This window comes from Salmo salar, chromosome ssa01 (genome assembly GCF_905237065.1).
Source record: "Salmo salar chromosome ssa01, Ssal_v3.1, whole genome shotgun sequence".
Lineage (NCBI taxonomy): Eukaryota > Metazoa > Chordata > Actinopteri > Salmoniformes > Salmonidae > Salmo > Salmo salar.
Window position 1 is genome coordinate 22,853,320 of NC_059442.1, and position 26,849 is coordinate 22,880,168.

General features: G+C 42.9%; 1 protein-coding gene across 8 annotated transcripts in view; it reads left to right on the forward strand.

Moving 5' to 3' along the window:
* The window catches only part of LOC106577869 (ral GTPase-activating protein subunit alpha-2), a 214,124-nt gene that overhangs the window by 44,905 nt on the left and 142,370 nt on the right, over window positions 1-26,849 (forward strand). For 7 of the 8 annotated variants that reach the window (XR_006769181.1, XR_006769182.1, XM_014156423.2 and 4 more), the window contains exons 2-3: window positions 228-338; window positions 5,502-5,551. Coding sequence is in view for 5 of the 8 variants with exons in the window: in XM_014156423.2 (XP_014011898.2) it covers window positions 228-338; window positions 5,502-5,551 (161 nt within the window). In the remaining 3 variants the exon portion in view is untranslated. Of the gene's footprint in view, window positions 1-227; window positions 339-5,501; window positions 5,552-15,208; window positions 15,308-26,849 lie in introns of those variants that run through there. The other variant, XM_045715053.1, reaches the window with a different exon arrangement.

Genomic DNA, 26,849 nt, shown 5'->3' on the forward strand with positions numbered 1-26,849 from the left:
TGTAAATCGTCATGTCCATTGAGTTACCACCAAGGACACCATATGTTTTATTGAGACATGAAGAATAATGGATAATTGGCTCACTGGAATTTTGTTTTCATTTTTAATGCTGTAATGGCAGCCATTTTACATTTTTCCCAGTTTCACTAAACAATAATCCTTTTTGTTTTGTTTGTCTGGGAGTTGAAACTGATGTCACTGTGTGTTTCTGTCTGTTTCCTTTGCAGATATCTTTGAGAAGAGTGATTTGAAGACCTTCTTCGAAAGCAACTGTTCTCAGATTTATTTTATCTTCTATGAAAATTTCATTACACTGGAAAGTAACTTAAAGCAAAAAGGTAAGTAAGAGTGTGCTGCCTGTGTGTCTGTTGAAAACTGTGCCCATGGCTACTACTCCAGTAACCACCCCCCAGTAGTAGTGTATAATTAGCTGGGTAATGGCTTTTTCAGCTCGTTCAGAGCTGGTGTCGTGTTAAATCCTGCAGGGGTTGTAGTTTTCATTCCAACGACTTCCTTTAGCTGTTCAAAGCCAATTAGATGAACATAAATTCAGATCTAGTATTGCATTGCAGCAGTGAAATGCAGTGGCTTGTAGGGAAACCAGGCTTCTCCCAAAATTAAAACATTAAATTAAAACATCTTTTAGTCTCTCTGTGTTTCATACATTTCCTCCAATTCGCAAGAGGCTGAATGTATCTCATCTGCGAAACAGCGCCCCTCTATCTCCGTATGTGTAGCCCAACTATCTGATGCTGTCTGGTCAAAAAGAGTTTGACATTGTTGCAACTCGTAGCATCGAATGCAAGGGAAGCCAGCGAGCATTTGGCCTCCCTTGATTAAAAAAAATGGCGTAAATTGCGTGAGCTCAAATGTGAATGGTCCTGACGCACAACTAAAAAAGTGACAAGGGAAGGACAGGGAGCCTAAGACCACAAACTAAAAGCGTATACTGTATGACAGAGTCATAGACCGTTTAGGCAACATGAATGAGGAGGATGTCATTGCTGGCGTTTCTCTGCAAGTAGGGTGAGTTAACATGTTTTTGTTTTTACTTTTAGTTGCATGCACCCACACACACACAGAAATCAGTACCATCGACAGCCACATCATATTTAGCTTACGTTGATTAGACTAAATAGTTTTTGTTATCTTTTAGTTGTCACTGTATTAGATGTATAGGTGATTTAGATGATGTTGAAATGGTTCTTGGTGGAGGCAGCGCCTGTTTACTTTGCGACTTGCGGAAACGCTCCTTGATTTTATATCAATAGTTTACTAGTCTGAAAATGTGGGAAACATTAAGTTGCTTGACCATGCTGTAGGCCATGTTCTGTTTGTTACATGCAATATGTTTTGTGGACTTCACCGGACAGATGTTGTTCTCCAGTTTTGTGATGAAACAAAGCTGTGGTTGAATTTATTCTGCCACTGTGTCTTGTCTTGCCCTTAGGCCTATATATCACGGTGGAAAGGCATATGAACTAACAGGTTATAGAGCAAACAACACAATTATCACAATACATAGATTGTAATATGGCTTTTTTTCCCCCTGGCTTGGATTCTCCGGTGATTGTTCTAGAGGTTGACCGATTAATCGGAATGGCCGATTTTAAAGTTTTCATAACAATCGGAAATCGGTATTTTTGGACGCCAATTTGGCAGATTTTGATTTTTAAATGAATTTTTTTTTTTTTTTTTTACACCTTTATTTATCTAGGCAAGTCAGCTAAGAACACATTCTTATTTTCAATGATGGCCTAGGAACGGTGGGTTAACTGCCTTGTTCAGGGGCAGAACGACAGATTTTTACCTTGTCAGCTCGGGGATTCAATCTTGCAACCTTACGGTTAACTAGTCCAACGCTCTAACCACCTGCTTTACATTGCACTCCACGAGGAGCCTGCCTGTTACGCGAATGCAGTAAGAAGCCAAGGTAAGTTGCTAGCTAGCATTAAACTTATAAAAAAACAATCAATCATAATCACTAGTTAACTAAACATGGTTGATGATATTACTACTTTATCTAGCCTGTCCTGCATTGCATATAATCGCTTAGGTACACGTTGCTCCAACCATAAACATCAATGCCTTTCTTAAAATCAATACACAAGTATATATTTTTAAACCTGCATATTTATTTAATATTGCCTGCTAACATGAATTTATTTTATCTAGGGAAAATGTGTCACTTCTCTTGCAACAGAGTCAGGGTATATGCAGCAGTTTGGGCCGCCTGGCTCGTTGCGAACAGTGAAGACTATTTCTTCCTAACAAAGACAGCCAACTTCGCCAAACGGGGGATGATTTAACAAAAGCGCATTTGCGAAAAAAGCACAATCGTTGCACGACTGTACCTAACCATAAACATCAATGCCTTTCTTAAAATCAATACACAGAAGTATATATTTTTAAACCTGCATATTTAGCTAAAAGAAATCCAGGTTAGCATGCAATATTAACCAGGTGAAATTGTGTCACTTCTCTTGCGTTCATTGCACGCAGAGTCAGAGTATATGCAACAGTTTGGGCCGGCTGTCTCGTTGCGAACTAATTTGCCAGAATTTTACGTAATTATGACATAACATTGAAGGTTGTGCAATGTAACAGGAATATTTAGACTTAGGGATGCCACCCATTAGATAAAATACAGAACGGTTCCGTATTTCACTGAAAGGAAAAACGTTTTGTTTTCGAAATGATAGTTTCTGGATTCGACCATATTAATGACCTAAGGCTCGTATTTCTGTGTGTTTTTATTATATTATAATTAAGTCTATGATTTGATAGAGCAGTCTGACTGAGCGGTGGTAGGCAGCAGCAGGCTCGTAAGCATTCATTCAAACAGCACTTTTGTGCATTTTGCCAGCAGCTCTTCGCTGAGCTTCAAGCATTGCGCTGTTTATGACTTCAAGCCTATCAACTCCCAAGATTAGGCTGGTGTAACCGATGTGAAATGGCTAGCTAGTTAGCGGGGTGCACGCTAACAGCGTTTCAAACGTCACTCGCTCTGAGACTTGGAGTAGTTGTTCCCCTTGCTCTGCATGGGTAACGCTGCTTCGAGGGTGGCTGTTGTCGATGTGTTCCTGGTTCGAGCCCAGGTAGGAGCGAGGAGAGGGACGGAAGCTATACTGTTACACTGGCAATACTAAAGTGCCTATAAGAACATCCAATAGTCAAAGGTATATGAAATACAAATCGTAGAGGGAGAAATAGTCCTATAATTCCAATAATAACTACAACCTAAAACTTCTTACCTGGGAATATTGAAGACTCATGTTAAAAGGAACCACCAACTTTCCTATGTTCTCATGTTCTGAGCAAGGAACTTAAACGTTAGCTTTTTTACATGGCACATATTGCACTTTTACTTTCTTCTCCAACACTTTGTTTTTGCATTATTTAAACCAAATTGAACATGTTTCATTATTTATTTGAGGCTAAATTGATTTTATTGATGTATTATATTAAGTTAAAATAAGTGTTCATTCAGTATTGTTGTAATTGTCATTATAAAAAAAACAAAAAGCCAGATTAATCGGTATCGGGGTTTTGGTCCCCCAATAATCGGCATTGGTATCGGCGGTGAAAAATCATAATCGTTCGACCTCTAGATTGTACCCACGCACCGCTACTGGTGAAATTATTTAAGTGTGCAACCAAAGAATGGTCAGTGATTTGGGGCCATTCAGAGGGGAAAAAGAGTACTAGCACGATGAGGTGTAAAACCTCAGAGTAATGCACTACATTATCAAATTAATTTGTGGGGAACAATAGGAATATCATTATTTTAGGGTTTAGAGTTGTTTGTTCAGGAATTCATATGTTTTGAAATCTTCTGTCACTGCTATAAAATATAGGACTATGTCTACACAATGGATTGTGGCAGAGTAGAAAGTGTAGAAATATTGCTGGGGGAAGGGCCTAATAGAAGAACCTAGAAAGTGCATCACAGCAGTCTCAGATTTCCCAGAACCCTCTCCTTCTCAGAACAGTCTTGTCAATACCAGCCACACTTACTCCTCCTCCTTCAGTGAAGTAGATTTAGTGCAGGATTTCTGAGACAGAGACCTGTACTCTAGGTAAACACATTTCGAGAGGAGGTGGAGAGTGGAACGAAAAAGAGCTTGATCTTGCCCGTTATCAAACCCAGAGAAAATGGAGTGTATTTACCTACCAGAGGGCAAGGTGGAGCTACACGTCAATACTACCATATTGCTTATAGCCTACCTATCCTGTTCTTTCAGATCTACACAAGTGCTTGGGGGGTAGGGCACAGCCAGGGGTTGTTTCTGGACAGGACCTCTCCCCCCTGCTGTCTGTCTCTTAATGCATAGGCTCTGTAATGTAATCCTCTCCCCAAGTCCCCTTCCTGCACTCACTGTGAGTCCTGGCTGACAACCTCCATGGTTAATGCATGCTCCATCATAGGGCCTTCAATAATCAACCCCCTCCACTTTCCCCATCCTCACTACTCTTTAAAGCACTGTTCTGGTGACATCATGGAGAGTGCTGGCTCCTCCTCACAGCTTTATACCCGGACTAGAGTAGGCTATACTTTGATGATGACCTCATTCTAGACACACACAGAAGGGTGTACAGTCCACACTCATGAAAGTCACACGACTGTCAGTGCTTTGGAATGATGAAGTACCATAGAGCCTCTTTCCTACTACCCTGGCCCTCAGTTCTTATCCAAGTCAATGTTTCTCACTTCCTTGTAATACAGAACTGACTTCCCCAGTGTTGTGATCAATTAAGACTTACAAAAGTGATCTGACTGAAAAGCAGATGCTGGACTTATAACAAGGATTAAATAGAAAACTTTAGGAAGAAGTGGCAGTTTCCAAATCCCAATGTTGAAATGTATTTCATGGATGAAACTGTCTATAATAATAAAAATCATTAGGGGGTGCTGTTTCACTGTGTGTACAAGTGGGTAACCTTTACAGATGTGAGGTGTGAAATGGAAATGTATTTTTTGCATAGCCCACTCCCCCTCAGACACCCTCGGAGAGTGGGGTCACCGCCAGGGGATCAGCCATTATTGAAAGTGACCCTGGAACAATTAGGGTTAATTGCCTTGCTCAAGGGCAGAAGGACAGATTTTACCTTGGCTCGATTTCGATCCAGCAACTTTTGGGTTACTGGCCCAACGCTGCTAACCTCCAGGCTACCTGCCGCTCCGACTAAACCCTTACACCGTTTCTGCATCTACCTCCCTTAACAAGCAGCATCTACCTCCCCTAACAAGCAGCATCTACCTCCCCTAACAAGCAGCATCTACCTCCCCTAACAAGCAGCATCTACCTCCCCTAACAAGCAGCATCTACCTCCCCTAACAAGCAGCATCTACCTCCCCTAACAAGCTGCATCTACCTCCCCTGACAAGCAGCATCTACCTCCCCTGACAAGCAGCATCTGACATGTTCTACCCTCTTGTGACTTTGAGTCAGTGACTCTTGTCATGGAGTAAAATTTAAATTGTCTCTTCTCTCTTTCAGGGAACAAATCTCAGAGGGAGGAGCTGGACTCTATCCTCTTTATTTTTGAAGTAAGTTGCTGTACCTTTCTGTTCTGAATGATGATGATTCTCTGTCTGATGTCTAGTGACAGTTCCAGCCATAGACATGGATCAGATCTGTCTCTGGGGTTACAGCATTCAACCTGTTTACTCAACTCTTCTTGTTACTGAGGGGAGGGGCCAACACAGTTTCCATGGTGCTGATTAGTGGTGGTGGGGAAAACGATACAGTTACATATTGGGATATTATATTTGATGATATATAGTATCTTTTTGACAATAACGCAATATTATATTTGCGCTACTTTGCTGTACTTGCATAGCTTGTTCTCCATCTTCTTTTTAAATAGGGAACCAATATGTTTTCAGCACTTATCTCTTGTCCCTCTGCAGCAGACATATGGTGAGCAATATGTTTGGAACATCGAATCGCAATAAAATCACAGTATTGAATTGCAATACGTATAGAATCGTGAAAATCACAATGCGTGATAATCGTATCGTGAGGTCCCTGACAATTCCCAGCCCTATGCTGATTCCACCTGTCTGCCTACTTCCTGAATTCACCTCAAATAGAAAAAGAAAGCGGATTGTTAAGGAATAAATAGACCCAGTTTTTCACTGGTGTTGAAGGCAGCACACAGCGATGGCAGAAATCTTGCTTTGTACTGTATTCATGTGTTTTTGTTCAATAGAGGTGAGTGTTGTGCTGTCATTCTCCATGCTCTGGTGCCTCTCCTGGAGGTTAAAGTCCCCCACCTTGTTTCCTCACCTGAAACGGCAGCTCCAGTTTCCAATATAAACAGGCAGCTCTCCAGTAACATTTGCTCAGGGCAGGGCTGACTGGGAGTCTCTGGATCAGGACGAGTGGTTGAGAGAGGAGCAGTTTGGTCCTTTCAGTGGGAATGGAGTCTGTGAGGACAATACCATTATCGCGATACTCATACTATGCTACTATTGTAGCAAGGAAACAACACACAAAGTGGATTTAACTTCTTTAGGAAAACAGCCCTAATGTTGGAAATAAATGTAATGTCGTCATCCAGTCACATTTATTTATTTCCAATCTATAGCACATCATATTTAACATACAGCAGGTTTTTAAAGGACCAAAGTGTCTGGTCTGCTTCATGTTTTCGTTTTTGCCATGTACATTTTATTGTCATACTGGTATCATCAGAGCCCTAGTGAGGGGAGTGTTCTTCTCACTGTGTCAATAGATGTCAGTCTAGCAGGGCAGGACAGAGGAAGATGATTGGTCTGGACATGGGCCTACTGGTCTCTGTGTGAGATCTAGGCCTAACGGTGTCAGCAGGCCTACACTCAACTCAGTCAGAGAGCTACTCAGGCATCCTCAATCAGTTCCCTATATTATCATGTTTCACTGCAGTTGGCTTCTTTTTTGCACACACACACACACACACACACACACACACACACACACACACACACACACACACACACACACACTGTTACTGGTGTGAGGTGCAGAAAATGCTTTATGTGTCATGTGCTTTATTGGCATGTTGGTATTGCAGGTGTATGCAATGTCCTCTGTATGTTATTGACCCAGTATGCTGCTCAGTCTTTCTCCTGTATTGACTGTTGAGTGAGAACTTCAACAAACTGAGTTCAAACTCTATTTGTGATACCTTACCTCCACTTTCGCCTGACTGAACTTCTATCTCCATGCATTTTTAAACCTGGGCTCCAGTCAAGCTGACATCCAGCCTGGTATTGACAGGAAGTGCTCTCTGTCTGTCCATGTGGAATGAAGCTAGATTTCAGTCTGGCTTTCTCAGCCTGACTCCTACAGTATGAGAAGTCTGTCTACACACAGACACACAGTCATATGGCTTCAGATTCCACATGCCTTTTAAATACTTATAGGATATCCTTTGAAAAATAACTAATATTGAAAGCAGCTTAACCCTAGTGTGTCCCCTTTTAGCTCCAGTCTGCAGTGGCCGTGTGCTTTTCCAGTGTGCTGAGAAGATAAGCTCACTCTGAGTGGTGTGTACAGGACTGATACGGACAGACCTTTGATCTTCAGCTGACACATTGTGTTCCCTGCTCTCTGAGAATACTGTATGGATGTACTGTGTACTGTATGGATGTACTGTATGGCTGTACTGTGTACTGTATGGATGTACTGTATGGCTGTACTGTGTACTGTATGGCTGTACTGTGTACTGTATGGATGTACTGTGTGTATGTACTGTGTACTGTATGGATGTACTGTATGGATGTACTGTATGGATTTGATATCCATGTCTACCTGCGAGCACACATACACTTAGCACTAATATGTGTCGTATTGTGTTAGTCCTAAAAATGATTCACTTTACAGTGTAAGGGGATAGATTGTACAGGCTTGGAATAAGCTCATAGGTTTCAAAAGAAGGTATCCCAACAGGATATGTGAAACAGTGCAAAGTACGATTGACTTAATATTGGTATCTGATAAATCTAAAATATCGAAGAGTGGAGTAATAGTATATGGAATCAGTGATCATTTTATTACATTTTGTACAAGGAGGATTTTTAAAGATATATTTAAGTGTCACAAAACCGTTAGAATCAGAGGACTCAAAATATAGTGTGTAGAAAAGTTTAGGGAGGAAGTGGGTAAAATTGACTGGTCACCTGTGCTAGATAGTGTAGGGGTAGACAGTGCCTGGGAAGTCTTTAAATGTAGATTCCTTGATGTGGTGAATGTGATGGCTCCCATTAGACAGGTCAGGGTAAAGCAGAGATCTAGCCCTTAGTTTAATCATGAGATTCTAGAATCTATCCAAGCAAGGAATAAGGCCTTTAAAAAATGTAAGAACTCCCAAGAGCAGCCTGATTTTGTCCTATATAAACATCACAGAAATGAAGCACAGAGCAGGATGGATGAAGCTAAGCGGGGTTTCTTTGCTGAGAAAATAATTGAGAACAAAACAAACAAAATAGTCAGTTTGCTGGCAGAGCTTAAATGCTCCAAAGCCACAGGCCTGGATAATATTCCTGCAAGGTTTCTAATAGATTCTGCTGAGCAAATTGGCCCTTGTATTACGCATATCGTTAATCTCTCTCTTGAACAAGGCACCTTTCCCAGGGACATAGAGCAAGCTAAAGTTATACCTCTGTATAAGAAGGGGATAAAGTCTGACCCTGGGAATTATAGGCCTGTATCAATCCTCTGTGTAACATCAAAGATCCTGGAGAGAATTGTACATGAGCAAATGAAGATGTTAACAAACAGGGTCTAATGTATGATTTTCAGTCGGATTTTAGAAAAACATACTCCACTGATTCATGTCTACTTTACTTGACTGACTTCATCAGGAAAGAGATTGATGAGGGAAATCTGTATGGAATGGTATTGCTTGACCTACAGAAGGCCTTTGATACAGTTAACCACTGTCTCCTAATCTCCAAATTGGAGGCACTGGGGTTAAGCAGTATCCCTCTAGGCTGGGTAGATTCCTATTTATCAGGAAGGGAGCAAGTAGTAGAGGTTAATGGTTCACTGTCTCAGGCAAAACCAATGAGTTGTGGCATTCCGCAGGGGAGCGTGCTTGGGCCTCTGCTGTTTTTATTGTATTTTAATGATATGAAAGACGCTTGTTCTTGCTGTCTTTTTCTTTATGCGGATGACTCTACACTTCTGGTGTCTCACAAAAGTAAAACTATGTTGGAGAGCATGCTTAGCACAGAGCTTACTAACATTAGCAAATGGCTTGGCGATAATAAGCTATCTCTGCACTTAGGGAAAACTGAAGCAATTATTTTTGGCTCCAGACCTAAATTGTGTAGGTCCTCTGAAATCATAGTGGAGTTAGGGGATAAGGTGCTGTCTACAAAAAACCTCTGTTAGCTACTTGGGATGTATCCTTGATGGAAGCTTGGGAGGTGTGAGCATGGCCAATAAGGTGCTAGGGAAGGTTAATGCCAGGACTACGTTTTTGGCTAGAAAGTCCAAGCTGCTTGATAAGGACTCCATGAAAGTGCTAGCTACTGCCCTCATTCAATGCCATTTTGACTATGCTAGTACTTCCTGGTTTGGGGGCTTATCTAAACTTATGAAGGGGAAGCTCCAGAATAAGCTGATCAGGGTAGTATTGAAGGTGAGTCCACATACTCACATAGTTCCTGAAAGCAGCTCTTGCCTAAACTGGCTGCCTGTTGAGGCTAGGGTGTCCCAGATTAGACTAGGTTTGGTTTACAGGAGTATTTATGGTCCTGCACCCAGATATCTAAGTGATTACTTTCCTCGTGTTAGGGATGCACACAATCACAGCACCAGATCAGGTGTTGCTGATGTGTGCTTATACAGGTTCAGGAGTAATGCTGGGAAAGGTACTTTCTTGTATAATGGAGCCTCAGAATGGAATGAGTTGCCACTGCCCATAAAAACAATGTCCTCTCTGGGCAGCTTTAAACATCAAGTAAAAATATGTTTGTCTTCTGTGCCCATATGAATAACCCCTATGATGTAACTGGAATGATGAGATGGATGTTCTTCTTCTCTGTTTTTGTTTTATTATTTCACTGCCATACTGTGTTGGATCTTGTCTAGCCATCTTGTCTCAAGAGGACCACAATGGAAATAAGTCCCAGACTTTATTGTGTGTTATCCTCAATGATTTTATTCATGTGCATGTATGGCTTTTTCAAGTTTTATGTGTGCTTGTTTTTTAAAATGGTCGAATTAATAAACTAAACTTAAAAGGTGTGCACACGTTCGTTTTCTTCTGTTCTCAAGGGAGGGAATGTGCCTATTGATTCTGTGCGGTGTCTTCGTACTCACATACTTATATTTGTATATATTTGTATGATGACATCATGTGCTGCAATGGCCTTATTTGCAGTGGCAAATCCATATCATTAGTTTGAGTTACGCTTCTCAATCAACCATAAAATAAGCACCAGCCCCAGACAGCACAGAGCTGTGTGTGACTGGATGGATGCAGGGATGAAGCCATTAGGGAATACACCATGCTTGTGACACACACTTTAATGCTGTTTGACAGATGGGCTAAGAATAAAGAATCTCTCTGCCTTCAATATCCCACTTTAGGAATTAATTCCTGTAAGACTTCAGGTTCCTCACTAAAAGTAGAAAGCTACTAGCTCCAATTGTCTCGGCTCTCCAAGGAACGATGAGAAACTAGGCTACAGGCTCCCCCTCCGTCAAACCATGTCTGGGCCTGGTTGACGTGTCTCCGGTATGTTATGGATTACAGGCAACATTCACACTGAGCTAAAGGGTAGAGTTGCCGCTTTCAAGGTGCGGGACTCTAACCCGGAAGCTTACAAGAAATCCTGCTATGCCCTGCGACGAACCATCAAACAGGCAAAGCGTCAATACAGGGCTGATTGAATCATACTACACCGGCTCCGACGCTCGTCTTATGTGGCAGGGCTGGCAAACTATTAGAGACTACAAAGGGAAGCACAGCTGCGAGCTGCCCAGTGACACGAGCCTACCAGACGAGCTAAATCACTTCTATGCTCGCTTCGAGGCAAGCAACACTGAGGCATGCATGAGAGCATTAGCTGTTCCGGATGACTGTGTGATCACGCTCTCCGTAGCCGACGTGAGTAAGACCTTTAAACAGGTCAACATACACAAGGCTGCGGGGCCAGACGGATTACCAGGACGTGTGCTCCGGGCATGTGCTGACCAACTGGTAGGTGTCTTCACTAACATTTTCAACATGTCCCTAATTGAGTCTGTAATACCAACATGTTTCAAACAGACCACCATAGTCCCTGTGCCCAAGAACACAAAGGCAACCTGGCTAAATGACTACAGACCCGTAGCACTCACGTCCGTAGCCATGAAGTGCTTTGAAAGGTTGGTAATGGCTCGCATCAACACCATTATCCCAGAAACCCTAGACCCACTCCAATTTGCATACCACCCAAACAGATCCATAGATGATGCAATCTCTATTGCACTCCACACTGCCCTTTCCCACCTGGACAAAAGGAAAACGTATGTGAGAATGTTATTCATTGACTAGAGCTCAGCGTTCAACACCATAGTACCCTCAAAGCTCATCACTAAGCTAAGGATCCTGGGTCTAAACACCTCCCTCTGCAACTGGATCCTGGACTTCCTGATGGGCTGCCCCCAGGTGGTGAGGGTAGGTAGCAACACATCTGCCACGCTGATCCTCAACACTGGAGCTCCACAGGGGTGCGTACTCAGTCCCCTCCCGCACTCCCTGTTCACCCACGACTGCATGGCCAGGCACGACTCCAACACCATCATTAAGTTTGCAGACGACAGAACAGTGGTAGGCCTGATCACAGACAACGACGAGACAGCCTATAGGGAGGAGGTCAGAGACCTGGCCGTGTGGTGCCAGAATAACAACCTATCCCTCAACGTAACCAAGACTAAGGAGATTATTGTGGACTACAGGAAAAGGAGGACCGAGCACTCCCCCATTCTCATCGACGGGGCTGTATTGGAGCAGGTTGAGAGCTTCAAGTTAGTCAGGGTTCCACATCAACAACAAACCTAGAATGGTCCAAACACACCAAGACAGTTGTGAAGAGGGCACGACAAAGCCTATTTCCCCTCAGGAAACTAAACAGATTTGGCATGGGTCCTGAGATCCTCAAAAGGTTCTACAGCTGCAACATCGAGAGCATCCTGACTGGTTGCATCACTGCCTGGTACGGCAATTGCTCAGCCTCTGACCGCAAGGCACTACAGAGGGTAGTGGGTAGTGCCTGCCATTCAGGACCTCTACACCAGGCGGTGTCAGAGGAAGGCCCTAAAAATTGTTGAAGACCCCAGCCACCCCAGTCATAGACTGGCAATGGCAAGCGGTACCGGAGTGCCAAGTCTAGGACTAAAAGGCTTCTCAACAGATTTAACCCCCAAGCCATGACTCCTGAACAGGTAATCAAATGGCTACCCGGACTATTTGCATTGTGTGCCCCCCCCAACTCCCCCCCCCAACCCCTCTTTTTACGCTGCTGCTGCTCTCTGTTTATCATATATGCATAGTCACTTTAACTATACATTCATGTACATACTACCTCAATTGGGCCGACCAACCAGTGCTCCCGCACATTGGCTAACCGGGCTATCTGTACTGTGTCCCGCCACCCACCACCCGCCAACCCCTCCTTTATGCTACTGCTACTCTCTGTTTTTCATATATGCATAGTCACTTTAACCATATCTACACGTACATACTACCTCAATCAGACTGACTAACCGGTGTCTGTATGTAGCCTTGCTACTGTTATAGCCTCGCTACTGTATATACAGTGGGGAAAAAAGTATTTGATCCCCTGCTGATTTTGTACGTTTGCCCACTGACAAAGAAAGGATCAGTCTATAATTTTAATGGTAGATTTATTTGAACAGTGAGAGACAGAATAACAACAAAAATATCCAGAAAAACGCATGTCAGAAATGTTATAAATTGATTTGCATTTTAATGAGGGAAATAAGTATTTGACCCCCTCCTCAATCAGAAAGATTTCTGGCTCCCAGGTGTCTTTTATACAGGTAACGAGCTGAGATTAGGAGCACACTCTTAAGTGCTCCTAACCGCAGCTTGTTACCTGTAAAAAAAGACACCTGTCCACAGAAGCAATCTATCAATCAGATTCCAAACTCTCCACCATGTCCAAGACCAAAGAGCTCTCCAAGGATGTCAGGGACAAGATTGTAGACCTACACAAGGCTGGAATGGGCTACAAGACCATCGCCAAGCAGCTTGGTGAGAAGGTGACAACATTTGGTGTGATTATTCGCAAATGGAAGAAACACAAAAGAACTGTCAATATCCCTCGGCTCCATGCAAGACCTCACCTCGTGGAGTTTCAATGATCATGAGAACGGTGAGGAATCAGCCCAGAACTACACGGGAGGATCTTGTCAATGATCTCATGGCAGCTGGGACGATAGTCACCAAGAAAACAATTGGTAACACACTACGCCGTGAACAACTGAAATCCTGCAGCACCCGCAGGTCCCCCTGCTCAAGAAAGCACATATACATGCCCGTCTGAAGTTTGCCAATGAACATCTGAATGACTCAGAGGACAACTGGGTGAAAGTGTTGTGGTCAGATGAGACCAAAATGGAGCTCTTTGACATCAACTCAACTTGCCGTGTTTGGAGGAGGAGGAATGCTGCCTATGACCCCAAGAACACCATCTCCACCGTCAAACATGGAGGTGGAAACATTATGCTTTGGGGGTGTTTTTCAGCTAAGGGGACAGGACAACTACACCACATCAAAGGGACGATGGACGGGGCCATGTACCGTCAAGTCTTGGGTGAGAACCTCCTTCCCTCCGCCAGGGCATTGAAAATGGGTCGTGGATGGGTATTCCAGCATGACAATGACCCAAAACACAGCCAAGGCTGTATTTTTTTTGTTGTTATTCTGTCTCACTGTTCAAATAACCTACTATTAAAATTATAGACTGATCCTTTCTTTGTAAGTGGGCAAACGTACAAAATCAGCAGGGGTCAAATACTCCCCCCCCCCCCCCACTGTAGCCTGTCTTTTTACTGTTGTTTTATTTCTTTACTTACCTATTGTTCACCTAACACCTTTTTTTGCACTATTGGTTAGTAAGTAAGTAAGTAAGCATTTTACTGTAAGGTCTACACCTGTTGTATTCAGCACACGTGACTAATACACTTTGGCTGTACTATCACCGTGTTACAGTATGTGACCCCCTTTGACTGAGACAAGACGTTGCTGACAGACATGGTCGCCCTGTTTCTAGCTCTTAACCAACTTTGCAGTATTTGACTTATTTGGTTTGTTATTTCTTACATTATTTGCTCAGAACGTTTCTTGCATTATTACCTACAGCCGAAAATAAATAACTTTTGGAAATGTGTAAGCATTGCACTGCACCTGCGATAACATCTTCAAAATATGTGTCCACGACCAATAAAATGTCATTTGATTTGTTTCCAAGGGTGGCTGGGGGATCATCCCCCGTGTAGCGGAACCTGCTAGAGCAGTAATGGGTGGCTGGAGGGAAAGTCTTTTGTTCTCCCCAAACCCAGCATCCCACACTCCACCCCTGCCGTCACCTGCCAACTCCACCACCTCTCCGCTCTCTTTGTGTCTGGTTCCACTGAGACACCCGCCACAACAGATTGCGCTGTTGCACTGTTGTGTGTGGGTGGGTGGTGCTGTGTGTGTGGGTGGTGTGTGTGTGCACCGCATCCTACTCTGGTCTACAGACTGAGAATCTGTATTCTACTCCACATAATGTCATAGCATACCTTAACATATGCCTTATAATTCACCACATGCAGTAAATATTTAGTTCAGTAACCAGCTTAATGGCTGTCCCTGAAAATATAACTTATTCAGTCCATGTTTTGAACAACCTATTGGCGGTACAGTCAATGCCTGTTTTCTCTTTAATTATCTCACTCACTTATCTATTGCAAAACAGACAGACAGATTCTGCTCAGCCACACACATCACATTCACACTGCATCACACATTCAAAGTCAACCATCAGGGGAGATTCCACAGCCAGACATAAAAGCAGAGGACACGCTGCGTGTTTGCTAAGTCATGCTGTGAATACCACCTTTGTTCAACTTGATAAACCCTGCATGCCTCCTATAAAACACTCGCCTGCCTTCACACTCAGATGAGCAGTGAGCATAATGCCTGCTTTCTCCCTTCCTAGCCCCGGCCTGTTCTCCACATGACCTCCTCACTTTGCCCTCCCTGCCAAGAGGGAGCAGGCTTTGGCTAGGCCACTGCAGCCGACACTACATACTTTAGGGTAGGTACACACTGACTACACAGTATCTGACCTTTGTCTACAAGCGGGCTGATCAGTTAATGACGAGGTCGTTGCAGTAGTTCACGTAACGGGTCCAGACTAGATGTAGACACTTTAGGTCAGGGTTATAATATTATATCTGTTTGGACTTCCTGCTGTCAATTTGCGGTCTACAAATTATTTGTTATGTTCCTGACCATCTGCCCAATAAAAAATTGGCCCACGGCTGAATGTAGTTGTATCTGCTATAGGTTTTGTGTGTGTGTGGCACTTGACTTGAATGTGAACTTGAAGCCTTAATTTATTCTAGAACACTTAACTTATAATATTAGCCCTGTGGACATAAGCATCAGTCTTCAGGCTACACACTTTTCAATTAATTACAGATTATTTGCTGCTGTACCTGAATGCCCACAGTTATTGTATGCAGTAATCATGTGCCTATGAACCAGAGTGATAGTGTGAGCACTGAGGCGGTGAGACCTGGTAGGAAGTCCACTGTATGCAGCTCACTTTGCACTAACATAAATAACATGAGCATGTCTACCTATGCTAAGCTTCCTAGTAAAGCAATAAAAACAATCAAGCATCCCAGATTTTTTTTTTTTTTAAATAGCCCTTGTCAGCATATGTAGTTTATGAAACAAGTTTCATAAAATCTCTAATTGCTAGTAACAGATGAAAATCTCTGAAACGCACATAAATAATACATTTGATGATACAGTGGTCACAATACATGGTTATAAGATCTACAGAAAAGACAGAAATGCCAAAAGTGGAGGTTTGGCCATTTTATACACTGCTCAAAAAAATAAAGGGAACACTTAAACAACACAATGTAACTCCAAGTCAATCACACTTCTGTGAAATCAAACTGTCCACTTAGGAAGCAACACTGATTGACAATACATTTCACATGCTGTTGTGCAAATGGAATAGACAACAGGTGGAAATTATAGGCAATTAGCAAGACACCCCCAATAAAGGAGTGGTTCTGCAGGTGGGGACCACAGACCACTTCTCAGTTCCTATGCTTCCTGGCTGATGTTTTGGTCACTTTTGAATGCTGGCGGTGCTTTCACTCTAGTGGTAGCATGAGACGGAGTCTACAACCCACACAAGTGGCTCAGGTAGTGCAGCTCATCCAGGATGGCACATCAATGCGAGCTGTGGCAAGAAGGTTTGCTGTGTCTGTCAGCGTAGTGTCCAGAGCATGGAGGCGCTACCAGGAGACAGGCCAGTACATCAGGAGACGTGGAGGAGGCCGTAGGAGGGCAACAACCCAGCAGCAGGACCGCTACCTCCGCCTTTGTGCAAGGAGGAGCAGGAGAAGCACTGCCAGAGCCCTGCAAAATGACCTCCAGCAGGCCACAAATGTGCATGTGTCTGCTCAAACGGTCAGAAACAGACTCCATGAGGGTGGTATGAGGGCCCGACGTCCACAGGTGGTGGTTGTGCTTACAGCCCAACACCGTGCAGGACGTTTGGCATTTGCCAGAGAACACCAAGATTGGCAAATTCGCCACTGGCGCCCTGTGCTCTTCACAGATGAAAGCAGGTTCACACTGAGCACGCGACAGACGTGACAGAGTCTGGAGACGCCGTGGAGAACGTTCTGCTGCCTGCAACATCCTCCAGCATGACCGGTTTGGCGGTGGGTCAGTCATGGTGTGGGGTGGCATTTCTTTGGGGGGCCGCACAGCCCTCCATGTGCTCGCCAGAGGTAGCCTGACTGCCATTAGGTACCGAGATGAGATCCTCAGACCCCTTGTGAGACCATATGCTGGTGCGGTTGGCCCTGGGTTCCTCCTAATGCAAGACAATGCTAGACCTCATGTGGCTGGAGTGTGTCAGCAGTTCCTGCAAGAGGAAGGCATTGACTCTATGGACTGGCCCGCCCGTTCCCCAGACCTGAATCCAATTGAGCACATCTGGGACATCATGTCTCGCTCCATCCACCAACGCCACGTTGCACCACAGACTGTCCAGGAGTTGGCGGATGCTTTAGTCCAGGTCTGGGAGGAGATCCCTCAGGAGACCATCTGCCACCTCATCAGGAGCATGCCCAGGCGTTGTAGGGAGGTCATACAGGCACGTGGAGGCCACACACACTACTGAGCCTCATTTTGACTTGTTTTAAGGACATTACATCAAAGTTGGATCAGCTTGTAGTGTGGTTTTCCACTTTAATTTTGAGTGTGACTCCAAATCCAGACCTCCATGGGTTGATAAATTGGATTTCCATTGATTATTTTTGTGTGATTTTTGTTGTCAGCACATTCAACTATGTAAAGAAAAAAGTATTTAATAAGATTATTTCTTTCATTCAGATCTAGGATGTGTTGTTTAAGTGTTCCCTTTATTTTTTTGAGCAGTATATTTAGAACCACATTCCTGTAAAGCTTAGAGAGGATCTCATGTTAAATACTGTTGAAGTAATATGGCTACAGCTTCATCTGTCTCACCTAAATCCCGTTCTGGTGGGAGGCTGCAATAGACCACCAAGTGCTAACAGTCAGTATCTGGATAATGTGAAATGCTTGTTAATGTATGCGATATCAACAGAGGTATATTTTCTTTTTTTTTAATATTGACTGGCTTTCAACAGGCTGCCTACTCAGGAGAGAGCCTCAAACTGTCAGTCAACCTACAGGGGTAGTTACAAACAGCACAGGAATGAAATCATCAACATGTATTGATCACATCTTTGCTATAAAGCAGTATCCAAATCCATCGGATGTAGTGATCACAATATAGTAGTCATATCTAGGCAAACCAAGGTTCCAAAGGCTGGGCCTAATATAGTGTATAAGAGGTCATACAAGAAGTTTTTTAGTGATTCCTATGTTGTTGATGTAAAGAATATTTGTTCGTCCGTGGTGTGTAATGAAGAGTAACCAGATGCCGCACTTGACACATTTATGAAATTGCTTATTCCAGTTACTAAGAAGCATCCACCCATTAAGAAAAGGACTGTGAAAACTGTTAAATCCCAATGGATTGATGAGGAATTTAAAAATTGTATGGTTGAGAGGGATGAGGCGAAAGGAATGGCAAATAAGTCTGGCTACACAACCGATTGGCAAACGTACTGCAAATTGAGAAATCGTGACTAAACTGAATAAAAAGAAGAAACAAAGATAAATTACATAAAGAAAATCTTTACTGGCTCAAATAGCCGATCAATCAGCCGGTTACCAACCCTTAGTAAACTTTTGGCAAAAATGTTGTTTGACCAGATACAATGCTATTTTACAGTAAACAAATTGACAACAGACTTTCAGCACGCTTATAGGGAAGGACATTCAGCAAGCACAGCACTTACACAAATGACTGATTTGGCTGAGAGAAATTGATGATAAAAAGATTGTGGGGGCTGTTTTGTTAGACATTTTGTTTGACATTAACGATCATAGTCTGCTGCTGGAAAAACGTATGTGTTATGGCTTTACACCCCCTGCTATATTGTGGTTAAAGAGTTATCAGTCTAACAGAACACAGAGCGTGTTCTTTAATGGAAGCCTCTCCAACATAATCCAGGTAAAATCAGGAATTCCCCAGCGCAGCTGTCTTAGGCCCCTTACATTTTTTCAATCTTTACTAACAACATGCCACTGGCTTTGAGTAAAGCCAGTGTGTCTATGTATGCGGATGACTCGACACTACACACGTCAGCTACTACAGCGACTGAAACACTTAACAAAGAGCTGCAGTTACTTTCAGAATGGGTGGTTAGGAATAAGTTAGTCCTAAATATTTCAAAAACTAAAAGCATTCTATTTGGGACAAATAATTCACTAAACCTCACCTAAATCTTGTAATGAATAATGAGGAAATTGAGCGAGCTGAGATGACTAAACTGCTTGAAGTAACCCTGGATTGTAAACTGTCATGGTGAAAACATATTGATACAACAGCAGCTAAGATGGGGAGAAGTCTGTCCATAATAAAGCACTGCTCTGCCTTAACAGCACTATCAACAAGGCAGGTCCTACAGGCCCTAGTTTTGTGGCACCTGGACTACTGTTCAATCGTGTGATCCAGGTGCCACAAAGAGGGACTTAGGAAAATTGCCATTGGCTCAGAACAGGGCAGCACGGCTGGCCTTTGGATGTACACAGAGAGCTAACATTAATAATATGCATGTCAATCTCTCCAGGCTCAAAGTGGAGGAGAGATTGACTTCATCACTACTTGTATTTGTGAGAGGTATTGACATGTCTGTTTGAACTACTGGCACACAGCTCGGACACCACAAGACATGCCACCAGAGGTCTCTTCACAGTCCCCAAGTCCAGAACAGACTATGGGAGGCGCACAGTACTTCATAGAGCCATGACTACATGGAACTCTATTCCATGTCAAGTAACTCGAGCAGTAAAATTAAATTTAAAAAACATAAAAATACACCTTATGGAACAGGGGGGACTGTGAAGCAACACACACATACACTAAGCACAGACGCAAACACACAATAACATACAAACTATACACACACGTACACATGGATTTTGTGTTGTAGATATGTGGTATTAGAGTAGGGGCCTGAGGAAACACACTTAATGTGTTGTGAAATCTGTTGCGAATATATTGTAATTTTTAAATTGTAACTACCTTAATTTTGCTAAACCCCAGGAATAGTAGAAATTACAGCAAGTGTGAGTAGGTGGGCAAGCAACAGTGGAGAAACGCTGTAGAAGAGCTGCCCTAATTACAGCGTGTGTGTCTGGAAGTTACAGAAACCCCTCTTGACCTCTGTCATCATTATTGTCACAAGACCAGAGCTCTGTGGTTACATGACCCACTGACCCTCCCTCAGGGCACAGGTGACAGGTCAGTGGACAGCACACCAACCAACATTGAGATCCAGCCCCAAAATTCACTGGAACATTTCAGGATATGGAGCCATAGTATGCAAATGAGTCAGGAATGGGTTTAGACTGTCCTAGAGGTTATGGGACTGGCTATGGTTCTGTGAGCAGGTTAGAGGTTATGGGACCAGGTTAGAGGTTATGGGACCAGGTTAGAGGTTATGGGACCAGGTTAGAGGTTATGGGACTGGCTATGGTTCTGTGAGCAGGTTAGAGGTTAAGGGACCAGGTTAGAGGTTATGGGACTGGCTGTGGTTATTTGACTAGGTTAGAGGTTATGTGACCAGGCTAGAGGTTATGGGACCAGGTTAGAGGTTATGGGACCAGGTTAGAGGTTATGTGACCAGGCTAGAGGTTATGGGACCAGGTTAGAGGTTATGGGACCAGGTTAGAGGTTATGGGACTGGCTGTGGTTATGTGACCAGGTTAGATGTTATGGGACTGACTGTGGTTATGTGAGCAGGTTAGAGGTTATGGGACTGACTGTGGTTATGTGACCAGGTTAGAGGTTATGGGACTGACTGTGGTTATGTGAGCAGGTTAGAGGTTATGGGATTGGCTGTGGTTATGTGACCAGGTTAGAGGTTATGGGATTGGCTGTGGTTATGTGACCAGGTTAGAGATTATGGGACTGGCTGTGGTTATGTGACCAGGTTAGATGTTATGGGACTGACTGTGGTTATTTGACCAGGTTAGAGGTTATGGGACTGACTGTGGTTATGTGACCAGGTTAGAGGTTATGGGACTGACTGTGGTTATGTGACCAGGTTAGAGGTTATGGGACTGACTGTGGTTATGTGATGTGACCAGGTTAGAGGTTATGGGACTGACTGTGGTTATGTGACCAGGTTAGAGGTTATGGGACTGACTGTGGTTATGTGACCAGGTTAGAGGTTATGGGACTGGCTGTGGTTATGTGACCAGGTTAGAGGTTATGGGACTGACTGTGGTTATGTGACCAGGTTAGAGGTTATGGGACTGACTGTGGTTCTGTGACCAGGTTAGAGGTTATGGGACTGACTGTGGTTATGTGAGCAGGTTAGAGGTTATGGGACTGGCTGTGGTTATTTGACCAGGTTAGAGGTTGTGGGACTGGCTGTGGTTATGTGACCAGGTTAGAGGTTATGGGCCTGGCTGTGGTTCTGTGACCAGGGTACCTTTTAGAGCGAACTGTGTGTGTCTGTCCCTTGGCTGCGACCTGATTTTGACCCAGCCGTCTGTCATCCAGCCCCTGACTCAGCACTCTGAGCTCAGGTCTGCTCTGCTGTCCAAACTGGGAAAGCCCCAGTCTATGTCCAGAATAAAGGGGAGGGGACAGGACAGTGCTTGGCTTACACAGCTCTCATTATTTACTGGGCTAGTCTTACAGTACGATTGGCCGGGATTGATGACAGTTTAATTGTTCAGTGCAGAAACAGACCATTAAAGTGCTGGGTATGTAAATTGTCCAAGTAGGTCATGAATAAAATAATATCAACCTGCCCATCAGTACCTCTACTCGGTCTCTGTCTCTGGGCTAATGGCCTCATCTCCCCCTTGGTGCACATCAAAAGTGGAAGAGCTTAATGCTTTTTATTAGCTTGTTATCTTCAACCTGCTTCAGGATAATGAACATGCATGTCGATACGTTATGCGTTTTCGTCCTCTCCTGTTTGGATTAGAATTGACAGGTGTTTGGATTAAATGTTATGCTATTTAAAAAAAATATATATATTATTTCACCTTTATTTAACCAGGTTGGCCAGTTGAGAACAAGTTCTCATTTACAACTGCGACCTGGCAAAAGCATAAGCAGTGCAACAAAAACAACAACACAGAGTTACACATAAACAAACGTACAGTCAATAACACAGTAGAAAAATCTATGTACAGTGTGTGCAGATGTGGAAGAGTAGGGAGGTAAGGCAATAAATAGGCCATAGAGGTGAAATAATTACAATTTAGCATTAAAACTGGAGTGAACGATGTGCAGATGATGATGTGCAAGTAGAAATACTGGGGTGCAAAAAGGTAATTAATAATATAGGGATGAGGTAGTTGGGTGTGCTATTTACAGATTGGCTGTGTACAGGTACAGTGATCGGTAAGGTCCTCTGACATCTGATGCTTAAAGTTAGAGAGGGAGATATAAGACTCCAGCTTCAGTGATTTTTGCAATTCGTTCCAGTCAATTTAGGCCTACTCTACTTACTATGTAGGTTGGCAGTGTAGACTAGGCCTAATTCTTCCTGTGATCTGTTGCTGTATAGAGGAAGGCTTAGGCCTGCATTTTGCAGGTTGCTATTTTTGTCCAAATGTATCTGTTGGGCAACAGTCACTGGATAAAAAAAAAAAAGAGATTCTATGAAATGTAAGGGTCAGCGAATTCAGTTTAGTTTGCCTTCAACTTGGAGTAAAGAGAAATGGCCTATGTGTATCTGATCAGATTGGTAATCATTAGCTTGAGGAGGAGCTGCAGTGTATTGTGTAGGAGCTGCAGTGTATTGTGTAGGAGCTGCAGTGTATTGTGTTGCTGCCAGCTACTGGTTAGAGAGTAGAATTAACACATTTCTTGAATGTCTCTATAATACAGTATGTGCTAGATTGCACATCTAATAAACTTGTTAAGACCGAATGTAGATTAAAAAGTTTATTTTTTTAAATTCCTTTGATTGGCTACTAAGGCTAACCAGTAGGCCTAAACCAGACTACTATTTGATAGGCTGTAGGCTACAGTGCCTTGGGAAAGTATTCAAACCCCTTGACTTTTTCCACATTTTGATACGTTACACCTTTATTCTGAAATTGATAAAATAAATAAACTCCTCAGCAATTTACACACAATTCACCATAATGACAATGTGAAAACAGGTTTTAGAAATGTTTCCTAATTTATGAAAAATAAATTGCATAAGTATTCAGACCATTTGCTATGAGACTCGAAATTGAGCTCAGGTGCATCCTGTTTCCATTGATCATCCTTGAGATGTTTCTACAACTTGATTGGAGTCCACCTGTGGTAAATTCAATTGATTGGACACACACCTGTGTATATAAGGTCCCACAGTTGACAGTGCATGTCAGAGTAAAAACCAAGCCATGAAGTTGAAGGAATTGTCCGTAGAGCTCCGAGACAGGATTGTGTCGAGGCACAGATCTGGGGAAGGGTACCAACAAATTTCTGCAGCATTGAAGGTCCCCAAGAACACAGTGGCCTCCATCATCATTCTTAAATGGAAGAAGTTTGGAACCACCAAGACTGTTTCCAGGGCTGGCACCCGGCTAAACTGAGTAATCGGAGGAGAAGGTGACCAAGAACCCGATAGTTACTCTGATAGAGCTCTTGAGTTCCTCTGTGGAGATGGGAGAACCTTTCAGAAGGACAACCATCTCTGCAGCACTCCACCAATCAGGCCTTTATGGTAGAGTGGCCAGACGAAAGCCACTCCTCAGTAAATGCGCACGACAGCCCGCTTGGAGTTTGCCAAAAGGCACCTAAAGACTCTTAGACCATGAGAAACAAGATTCTCTGCTCTGATGAAACCAAGATTGAACTCTTTGGCCTGAATGCCAAGCATCATGTCTGGAGGAAACCTGGCATCATCCCTATGGTGAAGAATGGTGGTGGCAGAATAATGCTGTGCGGTTGTTTTTCAGCGGCAGTGACTGGGAGACTAGTCAGGATCGAGACAAAGATGAACGGAGCAAAGGATAGAGAGATCCTTCATGAAAATCTGCTCCAGAGCGTTCAGGACCTCAGACTGGAGCGATGGTTCACCTTCCAACAGGACAACGACCCTAAGCACACAGCCAAGACAACGCAAGAGTGGCTTCGGGACAAGCCTCTGAATGTCCTTGAGTGGCCCAGCCAGAGGCCGGTCTTGAACCCAATCGAACATCTCTTTAGAGACCTGAAAGTAGCTGTGCAGCAACGCTCCCCATCCAACCTGACAGAGCTTGAGAGCATCTGCAGAGAAGAATGGGAGAAACTCTCCAAATACAGGTGTGCCAAGCTTGTAGTGTCATGCTGCTAAAGGTGCTTCAACAAAGTACAGAGTAAATGGTCTGAATACTTATGTAAATGTAATATTTCCGTTTTTTATATTTAATAAATTTGCAAACATTCAAAAACTGTTTTTGCTTTGTCATTATGGGGTATTGTTTGTAGATTGATGAAGGAAAAAATACTGTTTAATCAATTTTAGTTTAAGGCTGTAACCTAACAAAATGTGGAAAAAGTCAAGGGTTCTGAGTACTTTCCGAAGTCACTGAATTAGAGGTTGACCGATTATGTTTTTTCAACGCCGATACCGATTTATTGGAGGACCAAAAAAGCCGATACCGAATAATCGGACGATTTTTTTTTTTTCTTTCTTTATTATTTTTTCTTTATTTATTTGTAATAATGACAATTACAACAATACTGAATGAACACTTATTTTAACTTAATATAATACATCAATAAAATCAATTTAGCCTCAAATAAATAATGAAACATGTTCAATTTGGTTTAAATAATGCAAAAACAAAGTGTTGGAGAAGAAAGTAAAAGGGCAATATGTGCCATGTAAGAAAGCTAACGTTTAAGTTCCTTGCTCAGAACATGAGAACATATGAAAGCTGGTTGTTCCTTTTAACATGAGTCTTCAATATTCCCAGGTAAGAAGTTTTAGGTTGTAGTTATTATTGGAATTATAGGACTATTTCTCTCTCTACGATTTGTATTTCATATACCTTTGACTATTGGATGTTCTTATAGGCACTTTAGTATTGCCAGTGTAACAGTATAGCTTCCGTCCCTCTCCTCGCTCCTACCTGGGCTCGAACCAGGAACACATCGACAACAGCCACCCTCGAAGCAGCGTTACCCATGCAGAGCAAGGGGAACAACTACTCCAAGTCTCAGAGCGAGTGACGTTTGAAACGCTGTTAGCGTGCACCCCGCTAACTAGCTAGCCATTTCACATCGGTTACACCAGCCTAATCTTGGGAGTTGATAGGCTTGAAGTCATAAACAGCGCAATGCTTGAAGCTCAGCGAAGAGCTGCTGGCAAAATGCACAAAAGTGCTGTTTGAATGAATGCTTACGAGCCTGCTGCTGCCTACCACCGCTCAGTCAGACTGCTCTATCAAATCATAGACTTAATTATAATATAATAAACACACAGAAATACGAGCCTTAGTTTCTGGATTCGACCATATTAATGACCTATCATTTCGAAAACAAAACGTTTTTCCTTTCAGTGAAATACGGAACCGTTCCGTATTTTATCTAATGGGTGGCATTCCTAAGTCTAAATATTCCTGTTAAATTGCACAACCTTCAATGTTATGTCATAATTACGTAAAATTCTGGCAAATTAGTTCGCAACGAGCCAGGCGGCCCAAACTGTTGCATATACCCTGACTCTGCGTGCAATGAACGCAAGAGAAGTGACACAATTTCACCTGGTTAATATTGTCTGCTAACCTGGATTTCTTTTAGCTAAATATGCAGGTTTAAAAATATATACTTCTGTTTATTGATTTTAAGAAAGGCATTGATGTTTATGGTTAGGTACAGTCATGCAACGATTGTGCTTTTTTCGCAAATGCGCTTTTGTTAAATCATCCCCCGTTTGGCGAAGTCGGCTGTCTTTTGTTAGGAAGAAATAGTCTTCACAGTTTGCAACGAGCCAGGCGGCCCAAACTGCTACATATACCCTGACTCTGTTGCAAGAGAAGTGACACATTTTCCCTAGTTAAAAGAAATTCATGTTAGCAGGCAATATTAAATAAATATGCAGGTTTAAAAATATATACTTGTGTATTGATTTTAAGAAAGGCATTGATGTTTATGGTTGGAGCAACGTGTACCTAAGCGATTATATGCAACGCAGGACAGGCTAGATAAACTAGTAATATCATCAACCATGTTTAGTTAACTAGTGATTATGATTGTTTTTTATAACATCTTTAATGCTAGCTAGCAACTTACCTTGGCTTCTTACTGCATTCGCGTTACAGGCAGGCTCCTCGTGGAGTGCAATGTAAAGCAGGTGGTTAGAGCGTTGGACTAGTTAACCGTAAGGTTGCAAGATTGAATCCGCGAGCTGACAAGGTAAAAATCTGTCATTCTGCCCCTGAACAAGGCAGTTAACCCACCATTCCAAGGCCGTCATTGAAAATAAGAATGTGTTCTTAACTGACTTGCCTAGTTAAATAAAGGTAAAAAATCTGATTGTTATGAAAACTTGAAATCGGCCCTAATTAATCGGCCATTCCGATTAATCGGTCTACCTCTACACTGAATATTATCATCAGTTGAGCTCTATCTAATTCTACAAACAGGGATGTTGATTTGGTGCCCATGTAATCCACTGTTGTTAACACTGTGTGGTTGGCTTGCAGACATCCTCTTACCCTGTCTGACTTGCTGGACATTTTTCTGGCACATTATTTCATTTATCCTAGTCCTACTTTTTGTCCTGCTTATTAAGTTAATCCAATATTTTACAGCACAAGTTCACGGGATATGATTGATATGGATAAAAAAAAAGTTTAACAGTGAACTTTGATTTGCCCTCTAGTCACCTGCTGGTGCTCTCTCGGCTGTGATGTTCACGTGCCTGCCATGCCGTTCACTCATAAACTCCGTTGTGACTGACTGCCCTACAAATATCTCTCTCTTGTTGAAACTCCACAGACTTTCT